The 18,872-nt window shown below is 34.7% G+C and overlaps 1 protein-coding gene across 7 annotated transcripts in view; it reads left to right on the forward strand.

The window, feature by feature from the left end:
• Window positions 1-18,872, forward strand: part of Arl15 (ARF like GTPase 15) — a 395,233-nt gene that overhangs the window by 154,531 nt on the left and 221,830 nt on the right. For all 7 annotated transcript variants that reach the window (XM_005319640.5, XM_078016420.1, XM_078016428.1 and 4 more), the window contains exon 3: window positions 2,986-3,045. In XM_005319640.5, coding sequence (XP_005319697.1) covers window positions 2,986-3,045 — 60 coding nt within the window. The remainder of the gene's footprint in view (window positions 1-2,985; window positions 3,046-18,872) is intronic.

Below are 18,872 nucleotides of genomic sequence, written 5' to 3' on the forward strand. Positions count from 1 at the left end.
TTGTATCTCTACTAAATATTAATTTCTCCTCTCTCCCTGACCTCATCCAACCCAGTCTACAGGAGTAAACTATAGTGTGCTGATTGCCTTTCTTGGTTGCCTTTCTAGTGAATTCAAAGTGTTGCCTTAAATTTTTATTTCTGTTTAATCTTTGCAAATGCAGCAGACGACTAATGTAAAAAAAAAACAAACAACTTTTTCTTTCATGAAAAAAAAAATGTCTCCTGATATTCATTACTAGCTCACATTTTTAGTTGCCTTCTTTCAGAAATATTCAGTGTATATATGGACACTGTGTATTTGTATTGGCATATGCACATTTTTATGTTTCAACTGAATTGACTAACTTGAATGATAACAGTTAAGTTCTAAATATATTAATTATAGAACTACATACTCTGAATATATTTTTATAAATATTTTATTGCATACATTAAAAATAATTTCCTTACACAAATGGATAATTATGAGTGTATTTTTAAGATTATACTAATATCTTATTTTCTAGACTGATTATTTATACTTTGCCCTCTGAACATTAATTAATACAGCTGTACTATAAAAATAATATAGAAATGGCATTATGGAGGACTGGGTATACCTTTGCAGTATGAATGTAGCCACACGTGTTCTGTTTGTGGAGAAAATGTTTATGAGTATTCTATAGAAACATTTATATGCCTATAAATAACGTTTCTAGGTTACTTTGCTCAGTATGAACATTTGAGGATATTTTTGTTGTCAATTTATTATAAAGACTCAGCAAGGATTTAAAGACAATAACAGTAATATAATCTGCCAGTTGGATTAATAAATTTCCAAAATCGTATTTTGTATATGGGTGCGGACATTACTGGAAGAATATTACTTCCCTTTGAGTGCCTGCATTTTGTCAGCTTTTAAGAATCAAAGCTGTTAAACATTGCTGGTGTGCGCCATAATTTTCTTTTCCAAAGTTGGAACCTGCCCTACTTCTTTGGAAAATCCATATTTGAGTTGTCCTGAACATGATCACTAATAGACTTTTTAACATCTGTAGAGGGCTTTTTGTTTCCAGGATTTCACAATCATTGCATTTTAATCCGTATGACATCCATGAGGTAGACTGATACATTCAAGCATTCAAGTCTCCTGCAGTGGAATTTTGGTGCCAACAGAAGTATTATGATTGGCACTGGCTTTCCTGAATATCCCAGAGGCCAGACACCTGGAGAGTCTTTCCTTCAGGCCTTGGGGTACATGCCAGTGCTACAGCCACATGGGACTGCCTCCTCATTCCTCCTGCTGCTTTACTAAGATTGAGGGACTTCATGCACCAGTAACCCTAATGCTGCACTGACCTCAAAGGAAGGATATGTTTTGGAAGATGCTTAGAGGATCCAATGAACATTTACTTTCTGTGAAGGAAATTTCAACTATTGATACCTCCATTAATTCAACAGAAGTACTTTTCAGTAGTGGTAACTTTTACTTGATTAATAAATGAGCACCCAAATTTTCTTGTGAGTTTGAAATATGTTTAGGCAGGCTGAAATTCTGTGTACCTAATGACTAAATTATCAACAATTAAGCATCAATTAAAATATAATTCCAGAAGACATACTGTATGTTTATTGTGCACAGGGAACTGTAATAAACACAGTTCATGTGTTGTTTTATCCTGACCAAGCTAGAATTGAAACCTAGTTCTGTCTGCTTCCAAAGTCAGTTCTTTAACCATTGCATAACACTGCCTTTCATGGATGGCAATGGATAGTTTATCAATGTACTGTGACAACATGTGGCCAAGGAATGTGAAGGGTAGACTAGACTATGAAGGCACACGCTGATTTTCTATTTTTATAAAGCAAAGCAAATCCATGTAAAATAATTGTTCTTATTCACACCATACTTTTATGTATCTTTTCACCTTTCAGCCATAACTTGTTTTAATATTAATAAGTATTTGTGTGGTCTTCTTTATTGAAATTTCTTGGAAAGGGGTTTGTGTTTCATTCACCTAGTAATTCTTATAACAAGTAACTTTTAAAGCCATAAATGAAATTGGTTCTCAGACACTACTGATAAATTAACTTTTAAAGTTTTGTGGGGCTTGAAACACACACACACACACGCACACACACACGCACACACACGCACACGCACACACGCACACACAGTACGTGGCAAAACATTCAGATGAAAGAAAAGAATCTCCTTTCTATTGAAGGCTTTCAGATCCCCAGTGCTTCTGAGGGTCATTACTAGTTCAAGTTTTTTTGTGGCCTCCTTTCAAAAATATTTAGTGTACATATGGACATGTGTGTATTTGTATGGGTATATGCACATTTTTATGTTTCAACTGAATTGACTAACTTGAATGATAATAGTTAAGTCCTAAATATATTATTAATCAGAGGACTATATACTCTGAATATATTTCTATAATATAAATTTTTATTGAATGCATTAAAAATGATTGCGTTACTACAAATGTATAATTATGATTATACTTTTAAGAAACATATACATATGCATTATTAATCATGTCCTTAAAACACTGATATGAATATGATATATTCTAATATAAGATGATTACAATATAAATACCTTAATCTCTAGAGTTACTGAGTTATATATGTGAAAAAACTGTTAAGACATTCACTTTAGTATTTAGATCCAAAGACTGCTATCAACTTAATATTTTTTGAAGCTCCCTATACCTCCAAATAGCAATTGATAAATGTTGCCCAGTAGCATAATATATTAAATAACAAAGCATTATTTTGAAGTAAAGGGAATAGCATTACATTTTGTCATAATTAACAATGTTTTCATAATTACAGAAGATAATATGAGGTTGTCATCTAATTTTAGAAATTATACGTTTCTAATGTTGATATGATCTATCAAAAGTACATTCTGATCTGCCAAAAAAATAGAGAATTTGAGCATCTTGAGTATTTTAATGTAATATTTGCTAATTCTTATTTTTTTTAATTTTAGGTTTTAGTATAAAGGCAGTGCCATTTCAGAATGCCATCTTGAATGTGAAAGAACTTGGAGGTATGGCATTTAAAATCCTTTCTGTGTCTCAGTTTAACTTTACCAAAAAACTTGGTATCCATGTATTATATATTACTAAAACATGATAACTTATTCTAGGGGATTTATTTTTACCTTTTCTCTTGATAATATACATTCAAGAAATATTTCTTTCTCTTTTTACATAGGTTTTAAAATTTGTCAAAGATTTCCAAGAGATATAAATTTTGTTTTCTTTTCTATGAATTAAGGAACTACACTAATAGCTATTTATATATGCTCTTCTACTTGTTGAAAACTGTTCTGTTCTTGAATGACACCTGGAAAGAATTTTAGTATAATCAAACTGCACAGGGCACAAATAAATGAATAAATAAATCTATTTATTTATTTATTTAAATTTATTTATTTATGTGTGTGTGTGTGTGTGTTTTAGTTTGTATTTATGCTACTAGTTTTGTTGTATTCAATCTTTTTAGAATGTATTTGTTCGGATAATAAATCTTTGCCAGTGGGTCTTTGCTGGCCAAGCACATTTATTGGGTAGGCTGTACCCCAAAGCATACATCATTCAGTCTTCCATTACACCCTCTGTCTGGCACATTTTGGTTGTGTTTTATGTCTGCCAGGGTCTTAACCCATGTAAATAGATTAACAAAGAAATCAGTCAATTCAGTGAACCTACTAAATTCTCTAATGGCACAGGAAAATGGTGAGCACTCTGTAGTTTAGTATAATATCAGTGAGTTTAATGGCTTAGAAAAAAGTTCTCTTCCATCTATTTAAAAGCGTGATCTTGACCTTACCCAGTTTCTTTCTTTCTTTCTATTTCTTTCTTTCTGTCTTTCTCTTTCTTTCTTTCTCTTTCTCTTTCTCTCTTTCTCTCTTTTCTCTTTCTCTCTCTCTCTCCCTCCCTCTCTCCCTCCCTCCCCCCCTCTCTTCCTCCCTCCCCCCCTCTCTCCCTCCCTCCCCCCTCTCTTCCTTCCTTCCTTCCTTCCTTCCTTCCTTCCTTCCCTCCCTCCCTCCCTCCCTCCCTCCCTCCCCTTTAAGGTCCTTCTAACTGTGACCTATTTTGTAGCCTGATGAAATTGAAATACTGACTTTATGTTGTTTTGGTAGTATTTGATACCTTCTTATTTTTATCTAATGAAATATTGACCTTTTCAGGTGTCTATTTTCAGAGCAGATTTGCCTCTGACAGTTTTACAGCTACATTTGGCTTTTATAGCATTAATCTTTAAAAGCAACTATGATCGAGAAATTCTGATTTTCCTTAAAAGATTTAGTTTTATTATAATTTTGACACCCAAAATCACATTACACAAGTGTTCTCATAGTAACATTTTTACGTAAAATTTTAAGGTGCTGTGTTTATTAGGTTCAGTATTTTAATACTGCATTAGTTTCTGGTGGCTCTTTGCTCTTCAGTGACAATAATATCATTTAAAAATGTTTTAGAGCTAGATAACATGTTGTAAAAATCCAGAGAATCAAAGTGTATATGGTTGGAGTATTCTGTTGACCTTAAGTTTGGCTCGTACTTAGTATATCTTACTAGGTTGGACATGAAACTTATTGAACACCTAGCAGCAGGAATAAAAAACTATTGGTTAATTGAGAAGTATTTGTTATATATGATGATTATTTGGATGAAATAAATAAAAAATGTGTCTGGACAGTAAAATACAAACATTTAAAGAATTTATTTTAACTTTGGCTCTGTGCCACTGAAATTCAGTGCAATGGAAGATTGAATTGAAGGATTAGAGATATAAAACATGAGAATAGGTCTGTTCCCAATTTTAATTTTGTTGAAAGACCTGTGCCCTGACGAGTGTGGTGATGGAAATTATATGGGGCAGAATACCATAGGATTTGATGGTAATGTTTCAGTTTGTACCTGTTCTGTAATGAGGTTCAGAGATGTAGGTAAAAGAGCTTTAGGGATTGGAGCCGATTTGTTAGTTCCAGGCTAATGATATGTGGGTTTTGTGCATATGTTAGTACTAAAGAGCACATTTCTAGGAAAAGTCCAGGTTATTTTCTTCCTCTCAACTTTAATAGCTGTCTTTTCAGTTGAGAGACTATCTCAAAGAAAAGGTAGCTTTCAGAGTAGCAAGTATCCTGTGTTCTATCCTCAGAGGTTCGCAAAAGAGGGAGTTGATTCAGAGATGGTTCCTGCACTAATTCATTTATCGAAATATTCTTTTTGTAATCAGTACTATCTATGTCTAACCCAAGAACACTTGAAAAGGTGGGTTAACACATGTAAAGAAAGGAAAGAAAGGTTAACATGTGTAAAGAAAGTATAGTTTTCCTAGGGTTTTAAGTATATTCTAGATACCAAGGGGATCATCCCCAATGTAAAGTTTGGGCATTTAGGAGAATTATGACTTATTAAAGTCAAGTTGTCTGAGCTGCTTGACTGAGAATTTTTAAGTTCAAAAGGAAAGAGTTTAGTGTTTTAGGATTTGGTATGAAGATCTGAAGCTTATATTTACCATCACAGGGTTGCTTAGAAGGTAGGTTAGTTGGAGTTCAGTCCGATTATCAATCTGGAGAAAAATTTTGAATTCAAGGGAGAAACTCAGGAAGATAGTGGGTAGAGGTAGGCAGGTAGGGAGAGCCAGTACAGTGATGGCATCTTACTGGGAATGCCAATAGTTGTCTTTATCCTTAACTCGGGATGGCATGGCCCCTGTTTCTCCCTGTGAACGTCCTTTCTTTGTTCTTATTGATAGTTCCAAGACTTCCTGTCATTCCCTTTTATAACCTGAAGTTAAATGTTTTATTTTTTCAAAATAGGAGCATAAAGTTCATGCCTTTTCCTATCTATTAAGAAGAACTGATAAGGGATGGAATGACTATGAGTCATGGAGTTAAATTTAATAACAGTCTATTTGGGGGAATCTGAGTGACAAACTATGAGTTTGCACATATATCTGATGTGTGTTTGTGTCCATGTATATATATTATGCATATGTTAACTATATTTAGTGTATGTGCAGGTAGATTATAGGCTGTTATCAATTTTCTATTTTATGTGTTTCTCTTTTACCTAAAAATTCTTATTCACACCAATTTCTCCCAGTGGGGCATTTTCCTACTACTCACTCAGTCATTGTACCACAATGTGTACCACAGTTGTTTGTCTAGCATGTACCCAGGAGCTGACAATAAAAGATCTAAAAGACAATTTGTCTTCAACAAATACAGGGAATTAGCAAAATTTTTGAAAATAATGAAACTAAGGGTTAAACACAGAAGTATAAGGTAAATGATGACACAGAGATAGTGCTGCCTAGTTGTATGATGGGCCCATTTCCTTTTTGCCATTTTAGAAATAGCTTGCTTTCCTCATCTGGCCTGTCACCCCCTGCAATCTGCACTGATTATGCCTATCTTTCTGTGAAATTAGAACTCTAAATTTTCTTCTGTTTTTCCCTTCCTTCCCTTTTTCCTCCCTCAGATTTTCTCACTTTATCTTTGTGACTTCATGCCCAGGGAGTAGGTGCTGTTATTATCTCACAGACAATGAGACACTGGGCACCAGGATGTGGACAGCTTGAATGATTTAACCAAGGCTACGTGGAGGGGGAGGTGGGGACTGACCTGCGCAGAGGTGCTTAACCTGTGTACTACATGTGTAAAGCATTTTGCCCAGTGCCTGGCACAAGAGAAGGGCTCCCACACATCATCTGCTGCTGCTTTTATCATTATTAGCTGCGTCATTTAAGGTCTTCAAGTGTTGGTGTTTTTTTCATTAACACTATATTGATAAAACATCATATTGACAAAATATGAACACATTGCCCTCTCTCAAAAATTTATGGGACTTCGCCTCTGATTATTGCAGCTGCTTTTGTCATTTTTTTTCCTGTCACTCTTTTACATATAGGTCAATCAGGTCAAACTCTTGTTCAGTTATGGCTCTCACTTTGGGTACTCTAGTCCTGCTTCCTTCCTTCAATTTCTTCAACACTCCCGACTAAATCACCCTCACTTGTACTTTCGAAACTATCCAGATCTGCTTACAACATTTCATTTTCATATTCTTTTTATAAATATGAAAATTGTACTCCTTAAAATATTTTGTATTCATTATGAATATGAAAATTGGTATTCATTTTTAAGATAAATATTAACAAATATTTACTGAATCCATATTGAATGCCAGTCTCCGTTTTAGGATGTTGTGGTTATAGTGTAAGAACATGTACATGGTTCCTACATAAACCAGGCAGTAGGCACTAGGGAACCTCTTGTATTCTTTCTCTCTCTCCTTAATTAAAGCCCAATCCTAATTCCTGTAGGCTAGAAGAAATTCCTGGGTCAATGCTGTTATACCTGAAGGGATTTCCCAATACTGTCCAGCAAGGGTTTGCTGATCCTTTTGAAGAACATTCCATAGTCTTCAGTAGGCTCTGTAAACTTTTTCCTGTATATTCTTTCATTTGCATGGTTTTTATTCAAGTTCTAAATCCATTCTTTTATTTAATTACTCTGCTTTTCTTGCTTTGAATTATTTTTATTTGTCTCGTTGTTGTGTAAGACTCCTAGCAGGGATCCTGCAGAGACAGATGGATTAATCTTTTAAAGAATTTTTTTTCCTTCCCAGTGATTGTTTCCAAACCTAGTTTTTCTATATAATTCTGGGCATGCCCATCTTCCTGTATCTCTCTTTCCTTATCTGTGAAATGTAGCAATAATAATTGCTACATCCTATCATCCTTGTGAGGACAAAATTAGGTAATACAAGCCAGGTTCTTAGAGTTTGCATGGCTTATACCTAGCATGATGCCAGATTTGCTTTCATTATAGTTACATTCTCACTACTCCCCCAACCAAAAACATTAAAATATAAAAGACAAAATTCAACAAAGCCTTTTCCCTAAGGTCTCTAAAAAGAGCAGCATACATCACATATTGCTTTTTCTCTCTGTGGTCATACTTCAGATGAGGCATTCTTTTCCTACAGTGTGTTTTACCTGGTTAAACTGAAAAGCCATTGGGAAGGGATTACATTGGAGACTTGTTTAGCCACCTAGCATAGTTTTGTGCTCTACATTAGTTAATGTGAATTGTTTTTGCCTCTTTCCACCTTACCACCTTTACTTCTGTTTTCAGATTTCACCTGAAAACATCTCTCTGCCTGCCAGAGCCTCTTCTTTAATATTTATTTTTTAGTTGTAGTTAGACACAGTACCTTTATTTATTTATTTTTATGTGGTGCGGAGGATCGAACCCAGGGCCTCGTACATGGTAGGTGAGCAACCTACCGCTGAGCCACAACCCCAGCCCTGTCAGAGCTTCTTAATTGCTTTGGTCGTCTATTTGGCATTTGTGATTTAAGCACATTACTGAGGTGCATGAAGTGTCTGACATTTGGTTGAGTTTTAAGTAGTCATCCGCAACACAGTTATATCGTAGCTCTGATAATTTTTCATCTTAGTAATTTGCAGTTCTTAAATCTACAAACATTGTTTTTTTTGCCATCTTATTGTTGTTGTTTTTTTCTCTTTTTATTTTGAAATTTTAGAAGTGAATTGATGGAATACAGAGATTAAAATTTCATTTCTTAACATTTTTGTTTTGTCATTTATTGATCAGGATCCAGACATTGCCATGTTCCCTTACTGGATTCTGGAACCATCATTGGCTTTGCCACATGAATTGTTTTCTTCCTCTAATATTCTAACAAGTTGTGTCTGAATTGTCTCTCTCCTCCCACCCCCAGCCACCATCCCCACCCAGTATACTCTTTGGCAGTCTTGTCTTCACAGTTGACATTAGGAAAGCTGAAAAGCAGTTAGCTGTCTTTTTTGTGCTTCAATATTCATTGCTGTTAGTTGTCAATCAAATGGAAAAGTTCATGAGGATTTTTTTTTTTGGCACTCTATTTTAATTTTTTGTTTTCCTCTTATGAAAGGACAACTTTTCCCCTGCTTCTTCTTCTTCTTTTTTTTTTTTTTTTAAAGAAGGCTGCAAGTACAGTGTAGAAAGTGCAAGTTATATTCCTTTACCCGTTTATTTCAGCCCATGCAATAGTAAGTGAATGATTTGGGGGGATTGTCGGCTCAGCCATTTTTTAAAGGTTGTTTCTTTCAGCAGCCAAGCTGTTATGTGAAACAGATGTTGACTCTGTCCTGTTTCTTTGTTTGCCTGGAGGAACATGCCTCCTCATAGTGAAAGGTGCTGTTTGTTTGTATCCTGTTAGTTGTCTTTAGGTGCTCTTAATCTGTCCAGGTTATTTGCATTTCTGAATTTCTCCAGAAACTATCCAGGGCAAACTTCTTGACAGGCAACCTAGGGCACTGCTGCCTGTTTCTTTTAATTTCTGCCTTCCTGTGCAGGCCATTTGATGTTTGTCACCAAAATAAAGCTTTCTTCCTTCAGAGACTTCTTTTATTAAGACTTAACTTTGGAAGAAAGCGTAACTCTCATTTTTATACACAACATTTCTCACAGTCCTGTGTATATTATGCTTCCCCTCCATAGCCCCACTGCCACTTCTTATGAAAAAAAATCTAGCTTAGTAATTCCAAATTTAATGTAATCCCTGACTCACAGAGTCATACTACACTTTAGAAATAGGGAAAGAATAAAGATCGTATACACCAATGAATTGGTTTTATATTAGAAAAGGAAAACAATGTAGGCAGGTAGACTTGCTGGGCTTATTGTGGCCTGTCTTTGAGAAGACAGGTGGAGTTTCGGCAATTTCTTGCTGATATAGGAGAGAGCAGCTGGCCATTTGAAAGCTATTCTAAACATCTGCACACACGGGTGTCTGAGGAGGAGAAGGGCAAGAATCCATGTCTGAGGCAGAGGTGATGCCAGCACAGCCCAGGAACACCTTAGCACTGTCCTGTGAGTACATCAGAGGCAGCTGTACATGAGGAAATGTAATATTCTTTATCTGTGTGTAACTTTCTAGAAGAAATGTATTTCAGCAAAGAGAGTGGGGTCTTAAGACTCTCTGCCACTTTCTGCATTTGCACTTCCTATTGTTTCTTTATCTGTAAAATATAAGTTTTAATAAGTCACCTCTACTTATTTCCCAAGGGATTGGGTTGGAAGAGAATAGTTAAATTGCCTAAAGCTCCTCAAGAGAGATACTTTAAGAATAGACAGTGGTATTTCCACTAATTCCCTTTGTATATTTGTGGATCTAGTGTGATATGTAATATTGAATGATCGAAACTTCTTGATATAGTATTGTTTCCTTATCTAAGAAAAGAAACAGGCCTCTCTGGAATGGGAACAGCCAGTTAACTCCTGGTTCCCTGAGCTTGTACTTTCTCACTTAAGCTTAGGCTATACTAGGGGAAATGATATTGGTATTAAGCCAAGTCTCTTGGATGTGAGTTAAAAGGCCACAGCTATCTGAATTGGTTGAACAGGATCCCAGGGTGGTGGTGTTCAAGCGTTTTTTACACTTGCTAAGGGAAAACTGAGCCAAATAGTCAGCAGAGCCAAATAAATGAATCCAGGGGCCCAGAAGTCTGTTACTGGCTGATGTAGACCTGACCTTAATTTTTGTTTTCTTTTGGAAAAGTGCCCTAGGAAATTTTTAAAAACCTATCTTCCCAGTTGTAGTCTAATATAGCACATAATAGTCTACTTCTTCCAATATGGTATACCTGGAGAATGTTCCAGTAGTTAGCTTCTTGGTCTTTTCGGCCCCCACCCCATGCCCACCCCCTGCCAATAGGGATCTCATGTGCTTCTGAAGGTTGCAGCTACACCACTGTTTCCTACTTAGGGGCAATCAGGTCATTTCACGTCTTCCAGCTCTTCAGAACTCACAGAATATCCATGTTGGGTTCTCGGCTTAACTTCCTATCCCTCTCAAGGGAATAAGTATTTCTGTTTCTCCCAGGGGTTGCCATAATAGCAACTAATTTTCATTGTGTATTTGGTTTCATGTGGTGTTGCAGCAACAGCACTGGAAGTCAGAGACCAGTATTTTCCTCTAACAAAACAAGCCATGGGACATTGGGCAAGGCACTTAACTTTTCCAAGGCTGCTTTCTTTTCTAGCAGCCGATGATGATGATGATGGTAACATTTCTCCTGTTTGAGTACGACATAACTAGTTTATTTTTATCTTGAATTCACAGTGTCTCCTTCACTCTAGCCTCTGTAACTGTTAGAGCTGGCCTCTAATTACTGTGCAGAACTGAATCGCATTATTTGCTTTGTTTTCCTTTCATGTTAACTTCTTTAGTTATTTATTTTTGATTTAGACATTTAGGTAAGTCTTAATTTTTTGTGTGTTGTGTGACGCAACTTAACAAAGTTACTATCACTATGCTCTTTAAGAAGCATTACAGTTTGATGTGGTAAGTACTGTAACAGGATTAAGTACTAGATGCAATTAAGATCATATATAAAGAACAAAGGAGGCTTCACAGAAGAAAAGAATCTAGGAAAAAGAACATACAGAACAAAAGTCATGGAGGGGTTACTGGGTTTGGTTTATGAATGGGAACAGTATAAGAGTTATAAAAGCATTGAAAAATATACTATAATCGTTTTTCTTTTTATTTATTTATTTATTTATTTGGTATGGGGGATTGATGCTTAACCCAGGGATGCTGAACCACTGAGCTCTTTTTATTTTTTGTGACGAGACAGGGTCTTGCTAAGTTGCTTAGGACCTCACTAAGTTGCTAAGGTTAGCTTTGAACTTGGGATCCTCCTGCTTCAGCCTCCCAGAAGCTGGGATCACAGGCATGTGTGATGCATACTTGGCAACACACCATAATCTTAAGGGTTCACTGTGTTATAGTTTAAGTTATATCAGTGATTCTATGCTGGAGGGAAATTTGCCAAAGGATGCCCCAAGATGCCAGACTAATGCTATGCAAAGTGTTTTCATTTTGTGAATACCAATTAATATGATGGGCTCTGAGGATACAATCCCTGCCACACATTTACATGCATGTACATATGTGTACACATACACATGAGATCATCTGAAGTCCATTTCTTTGGATGTTTGAGTGGGAAAGTGTCATTGGCCATTAATGATTATGTAAGTTTTCAGAAAATGTTGAACTTTACTAGACTCCTATCATTGGAATGGCAACTCAATAACCACGGAAAAGGTAATATGTTTATAACAGTTCATCACCTACCAGACTAGGCTTTCAGACCTCAAATGTAATAAAATAGATTTGGATATAATTGTTCAGGGGTTTTACAAATATGTTGGTTTTAACTTCCCAAGGTCTAAAGATTCTATTGATAATATCTGATCATTTTATTCTTGAAAGTCACTGATATTTATAGCATTACTGTGAGAAATAAAAACGAGGAATTTATTATATAATTAGTTATTTTTTAATACAAGTATGTAAAGTCCTCAAATTTAAGTAACTTACCTGATTGAAAATTAAAAGTTTTTAAAAAATATATGTCTATTTTTTCTTTCTGGCTCAAACTCCATATGACCAAAAAAAAAAAAAAGTATCAAAAACAAACTAGTGAACATTAACAAATCTATAACAAAGACATATTTAATTTGAAATGAAGAAAGGAAAGCAAGACAAAGCTTGATATACAGACAATGGAAACATGAAATAGAAGGGGAATTCATCAGGATTATTAATCAAAGAGCTCATTGGAGTTATTAATTGGAGCTGTACATTTGGAGCTGTGCCTTTATTTTTCTTTTCTCCTTGGTTAAGTAGTGGATAGCAGCTGTGTTTACCCACAAACTAAATCCTTGAGTGTGGGTGCTAGACCCAGAGAGGTAGGGCAGTGTCTCAGTAATGTTCTGACTGCCAGGTGGGTTAGAAAGCCCACACACACAGGAGACAAGCCACTTGTCTGTCCCCATTAATCACTGGAAACAGGCAGGAGTAAACAAAAGAGCTGGCAAACAGAGATTCTCAAACAAAAGATGAACATATAATTATGATCCACCATGGTATGAACAAAATCGATACCACAGAGAAAGATACCAAATCAAAAATCTGGAGAAAAAGTATTCAAAGATTTAGAGGTAATAGAGTGATCAGAAGAAGACATTCAGAGAGATGGAGAAAGGTTTGGTATTCAAGAGAAAGATTGACAGAACTTAGGAATTTAAAATTTAACGTTAAAATTTTAAAGGAAAATATTTGTTGACACAATTTAGGTATGCATTAGTGAACATAAAGTCTGAGCTTGAGAATGTTTTTCAGAATGTCATGAAAAAGGAATCCTTTTGAAGTATGAGAAAGAATTTGAGAAACATGGGGGATAGTTAACAGAAGTTCCAGCATTCTTCTAATAAGAGCTCTAAAAGAAGAGAGAAGAAAAGCTAAAGACTTTTAAATTATCAAAGAAATAATAAGAAAAAAGCCTCAAATACTCAATAAAGGTATTAAAATTCATTGAATTCTATGAATGCCAAACATGATTAACAAGGAAAGTTCCATACCTGAACATATTATGAAGAAAAAGAAATCATTAACTGTAATCACACTTGCTCTTCGCACTTTCAGACAGACACGCATGCACATGCACATGAACATTATTTCTGATTTCAACATGGGTGATGTAAGGTAAAGTGAAATTAGCATAAAAATACATTCTTCTCTTGCTTGAGTTACAGAGTGAAATTAATGAAAGGAAAATTGAAGTTTAAATGTGTGTCTTGAAGATAATTAAGGGTAAACATGACCACAATAAAAGTAGAGTGACATATTCATTAATGCATCTTTATGAACGTTTTGAAAAGTTACATATCATACCTATATAATAAAATATCTTAGAGAATGGAGTGATACAACTACAGAAATACAAAGGATAATTAGAAATTATTTTGAAATCTTATACTCCAATAAAATAGAAGACATTGAAGGCATCAACAAATTTCTTAAGTCATACAATTTGCCCAGGTTGAGTCAGGAAGATATACACAACTTAAAAAGACCAATATCAAGTGAGGAAATAGAATATGCCATCAGAAGCTTACCAACTAAGAAAAGCCCAGGACTGGATGGATACACAGCCAAGTTCTATAAGACCTTTAAAGAAGAACTAATACCAATACTCTTCAATTTATTTCAGGAAATAGAATGAGTTTTAAGTACTACCTTTTTTTCTATGAGGCCAATATCACCCTGATCCCAAAACGGCAAAGGCACATCAAAGAAAGAAAACTTCAGACCAATATCTCTAATGAACATATATGCAAAAATTCTCAATGAAATTCTGGCAAATCGAATACAAAAACATATCAAAAAGATTGTGCACCATGATCAAGTAGGATTTATCCCAAGGATGCAAAGTTGGTTCAACATATGGAAATCAATAAAAATCCATAAAACATCAATAGACTTAAAGATAAGAATCATATGATCATCTCAATAGACACAGAAAAAACACTTGCCAAAATACATCACCCCTTTATGATGAAAACACTAGAAAAACTAGGGATAACAGGAACATATCTCAACATCGTAAAGGCTATCTATGATAAGCCTCAGGCCAATATCATTTTTAATGGAGAAAAATTGAAGGCATTCCCTCTAAAAACTGGAACAGGGATTCCCTCTTTCACCACTTCTATTCAACATAGTTCTTGAAACACTGGCCAGAGCAATTAGACAAAAGAAATTAAAGGGATATGTATAGGAAAAGAAGAACTTAAATTAGCACTATTTGCTGATGACATGATTTTATATCTAGAAGACCCAAAAAACTCCATCTTTGTTGAAAACTTCTAGAACTAGTAAATGAATTCAGCAAAGTAGCAGGATATAAAATCAACACCCATAAAACAAAGGCATATATATATTCTGTATATCAGTGACAAATCTTCTGAAAGGGAAATGAGGAAAACTACCCCATTCACAATAACCTAATATATGTATGATACTTGGGAATCGACTTAATGAAAGAGATGAAAGATCTATACAATGAAAACTATGTTCTATAGAAACATATTTAAAGAAAGAAATCAAAGAAGACCTTAGAAGATGGAAAGATGTACCTTGCTCTTGGATAGACAGAGTTAATATCAAAATGACCATATTACCAAAAGCACTATACAAGTTTAATGCAATTTTGTTCAAAATCCCAATGGCATTCCTCATAGAAATAGAAAAAGCAATCATGAAATTCATCTGGAAAAATAAGAGACCCAGAATAGCTAAAGCAATCCTTAGCAGGAAGAGTAAAGCAGGTGGCCTCGCTATACCAGACCTTAAACTATACTACAGAGCAATAGTAACAAAGACAGCATGATGTTGGCACCAAAATACACTAGTAGACAAATGGTACAGAATAGAGGACACAGAGACTAACCCACAAAATTACAATTGTAGACAAAGGTACCAAAAACATGCAATGGAGAAAAGATAGCATCTTCAACAAATGGTACTGGGAAAACTGAAAAAGTAGGCCCTAATCTTCATCATGTGGGATTAGGCCACAACTTCCTTAATAAAACTTCTATAGCACAAGAATTAAAACCAAGAATCAATAAATGGGATGGAATCAAACTAAAAAGTTTCTTCTCAGCAAAAGAAACAATCTGTGAGGTGAACAGAGAGCCTACATCCTGGGAGCAAATTTTTACCCCTCACACATCAGATAGAGCACTAATCTCTAAGATATATAAAGGACTCAATAAGCTAAGCACCAAAAAAACCAAATAACCCAATCAACAAATGGGCCAAGGACCTGAACAGATACTTCTCGGAGGAGGATATACAATCAGTCAACAAATATATGAAAAAATGCTCATCATCTCTAGCAATTAGAGAAATGCAAATCAAAACTACTCTAAGATATCATCTCACTCCAGTCACAATGGCAGCTATTCTAAAGACAAACAACAATAAGTGTTGGCAAGGATGTAGGGAAAAAGGTACACTCATACATTGCTGGTGGGATTGCAAATTGGTGCAACCAATATGGAAAGCAGTATGGAGATTCCTTGGAAATCTGGGAATGGAACCACCATTTGACCCAGCTATTCCTCTCCTCAAACTATACCCAAAGGACTTAAAAACAGCATACTACAGGGAAACAACCACATCAATGTTTATAGCAGCACAATTCACAATAGCTAAACTGTGAAGCCAAACTAGATGCCCTTCAGTGGATGAATGTATTAAAAAAATGTGTCATATATACTCAATGGAATTTTACTCAGCAATAAAGAGAATAAAATCATGACATTTACAGGTAAATGGATGGCATTGGAGAAGATAATGCTAAGTGAAGTTAGCCAATTCCAAAAAAACCAAATGCCGAATGTTTTCTCTAATATAAGGAGGCTGACTCAGTGGGGTAGGGAGGGGGAGCATGGGAGGAATAGATGAATTCTAGATAGGGAAGAGGAGTGGGCGGGGCAGGGGATTAGCAAGGATGGTAGAATGTGATGGACATCAGTATCCAAAGTACATGTATGAAGACACGAATTGGGTGTCAACATACTTTATATACAAAAAGAGATATGAAAAATTGTGGTATATATGTGTAATAAGAATTGTAATGCATTCTGCTGTCATGTATTTAAAAAATAAAATAATTTTTATTTTTGCATTATCTGAGTTACATGAAATTTTTTCCCATGGGAGATTTTTTTTTAGAATTTTTTTTAAAGAATGGAATTTTTAAAAAATAAAGAGATAAAGCAAAGAATATTTGATAAATTAAACAAAATTTAGGAAAGGAATAAAATAACCAAAAAAGTTATGATGAATAGAAAGCATATATGTGTATGTTTTTGAATACATCTATTTGAATGTCTTAAATTTAAAGGCTTGACTACATCACGTGTTGGCAGAATGTAGAACTGAAACTTCTACATTGCCAATCGAAGTGCAAAATGGAGCAACCAGTTTGGAAAAACGGATTGGCAGTCTCTGGAAGAGGAAAAGCACACCAATCTTGTAGTCAAGACATTCTACTCATTGGAGAAATGGAAACTTAATTTTATACAAAATCTATGTAAATGTTCATAGCAATTGTGTTTTTAATATGCAAAACTGAAAACAACCCAATGTCATTAATTGGTTAATAGAAAAATTTTAGTATATCCATACAACTAAAGACTACTCCTTTATAAATAAATGAACTGTTGATATATGATGACGTGGATGAGTCTAGACATAATTATGCCAAGAGAAAGAAGCCACATAAAATAGTATCCTTATAATGGGATTTGTTTGTATACTATTTACATACAATTCTAGAAAATGAAAACTAATTTTTAGTGATATAACAATCAATGATTACCTGAGAATGGGGGAAGACAGAAAGGGTAGAGGTTCTAGAGAAGGTTTAAAAGGATCATGAGAAGACTTTCAAGCAGGGAGCAGACTTATTACTTTGATTGTAGAGATGCTTTCACATGTGTGTGTATGTAAAAACTCGGCAAACTGCATATGCTACATATGTACAGTTTACTATGTGTCAGTTATACTATAGTAAAGCTTTCAAATATTATATACTCTTCAAAATTAAAAGATACACTTATAATTATCTCTGATTAAAAATGATTGAAAATATATTTGTGGGAGGACTTTTGGTCGGTCCTTTTCTTGGATTGCTTTCCAGTGAAAAGCTATTTCAAATAGGCCAAGGAAAAAGCCATAGCTAATAAATAAATAAACAAATTGATTAATTAATTAAATTTGATGGGGAAAGACTTGGAAATATATCAGTTTATAAGTAATCATATAGCTGAATTAAAATTGAAGGTGCAAATTAACACTTAAAACTAATATCAAAATATTATCAAGTGCATCAATTTAATAGGCAGACTTTTTAAATCTCATTGCTAATAAGACTGATTAATCTGCATAGTAGTGCTTAATTAATAATAGTAGTGCTTAATTAATAATAGTAGTGCTTAATTAGTAAAGTAATTATGTACCACAGACTCATTATACAAAGAGTGAGCAATTTCTTAGACTAACCCAGTTGTGGTTTATTCTGTAGGTATATTGAAAACCATATTGGTACAACATCCTCTGTCCAATCTTTATGGTTTTATTTATAAAAGCTATTCCTGTTGGTAATTTTGCAGTTGGCAAAATGTAGATCCCAGAGGAAGTAACAAGTTGTGGGAAAGAACAACAATAATGACATTAAGATGGAAAAAAAGTATCTTGCTTCCAAAACACAGAAAATTGTGCTTTTGAAATCTATTTTTTATGTATGTATGTGTGAAATACCTTTTTGGGGGGCGTTGTTCAAGAATCTTTGCAGCTTTAAATCATCTTGTCAGGCTGATCTTCCCTAAGTTATCCAGACCATGCCTCTGGTTGAAGTTTTCCAACCAGACCTTGTTTGGCATAAAAAGCAATGTATTTTTCATTTGCATTTTTCCTTGTTTCTTTTTTCCAAGTCTCAGCAAAATGCCTGGTAGAAATAGTTATAGGCATTTTTAGCAAAAATCAATATGCTAACAGGGTGGAACATAAATATGCTTTCTATCTCTGTACTTTGCCATCAGTGATCTCCGTCGAGTGGAGTCACTGCTACTGTGTTCCTTCTTGGGTTTGTTTGGTGGTTTGTCTTGTTTTCTGTGGTACTGAGGATCAAGCCCAAGGCTTCATGAAGTTTTTTTTTTTGTTCGTTTTTTTTTTTTGTTTTTTTTTAGGGTGATGGCAGATTGTGTGTATGTATGTATCTATATCTGTCTGTCTATCTATCTATCTGTATCTATCTATCTATGTCTTTCTGTCTACATCTCAGAATGTGTTCATAGATTTTGGTGGCCTACCCAGAGCAGTGATAAGATTACTGTATAAGTGATAAGCTTATACTTTAGGTACCAAAGGTAGAATGCTAGCCATTCTTATTTTATTCTTCATCTCCAATGTCCTCTAAATATAT

The sequence above is a fragment of the Ictidomys tridecemlineatus genome, chromosome 1 (genome assembly GCF_052094955.1).
Source record: "Ictidomys tridecemlineatus isolate mIctTri1 chromosome 1, mIctTri1.hap1, whole genome shotgun sequence".
In the NCBI taxonomy this organism is placed as follows: Eukaryota; Metazoa; Chordata; class Mammalia; order Rodentia; family Sciuridae; genus Ictidomys; species Ictidomys tridecemlineatus.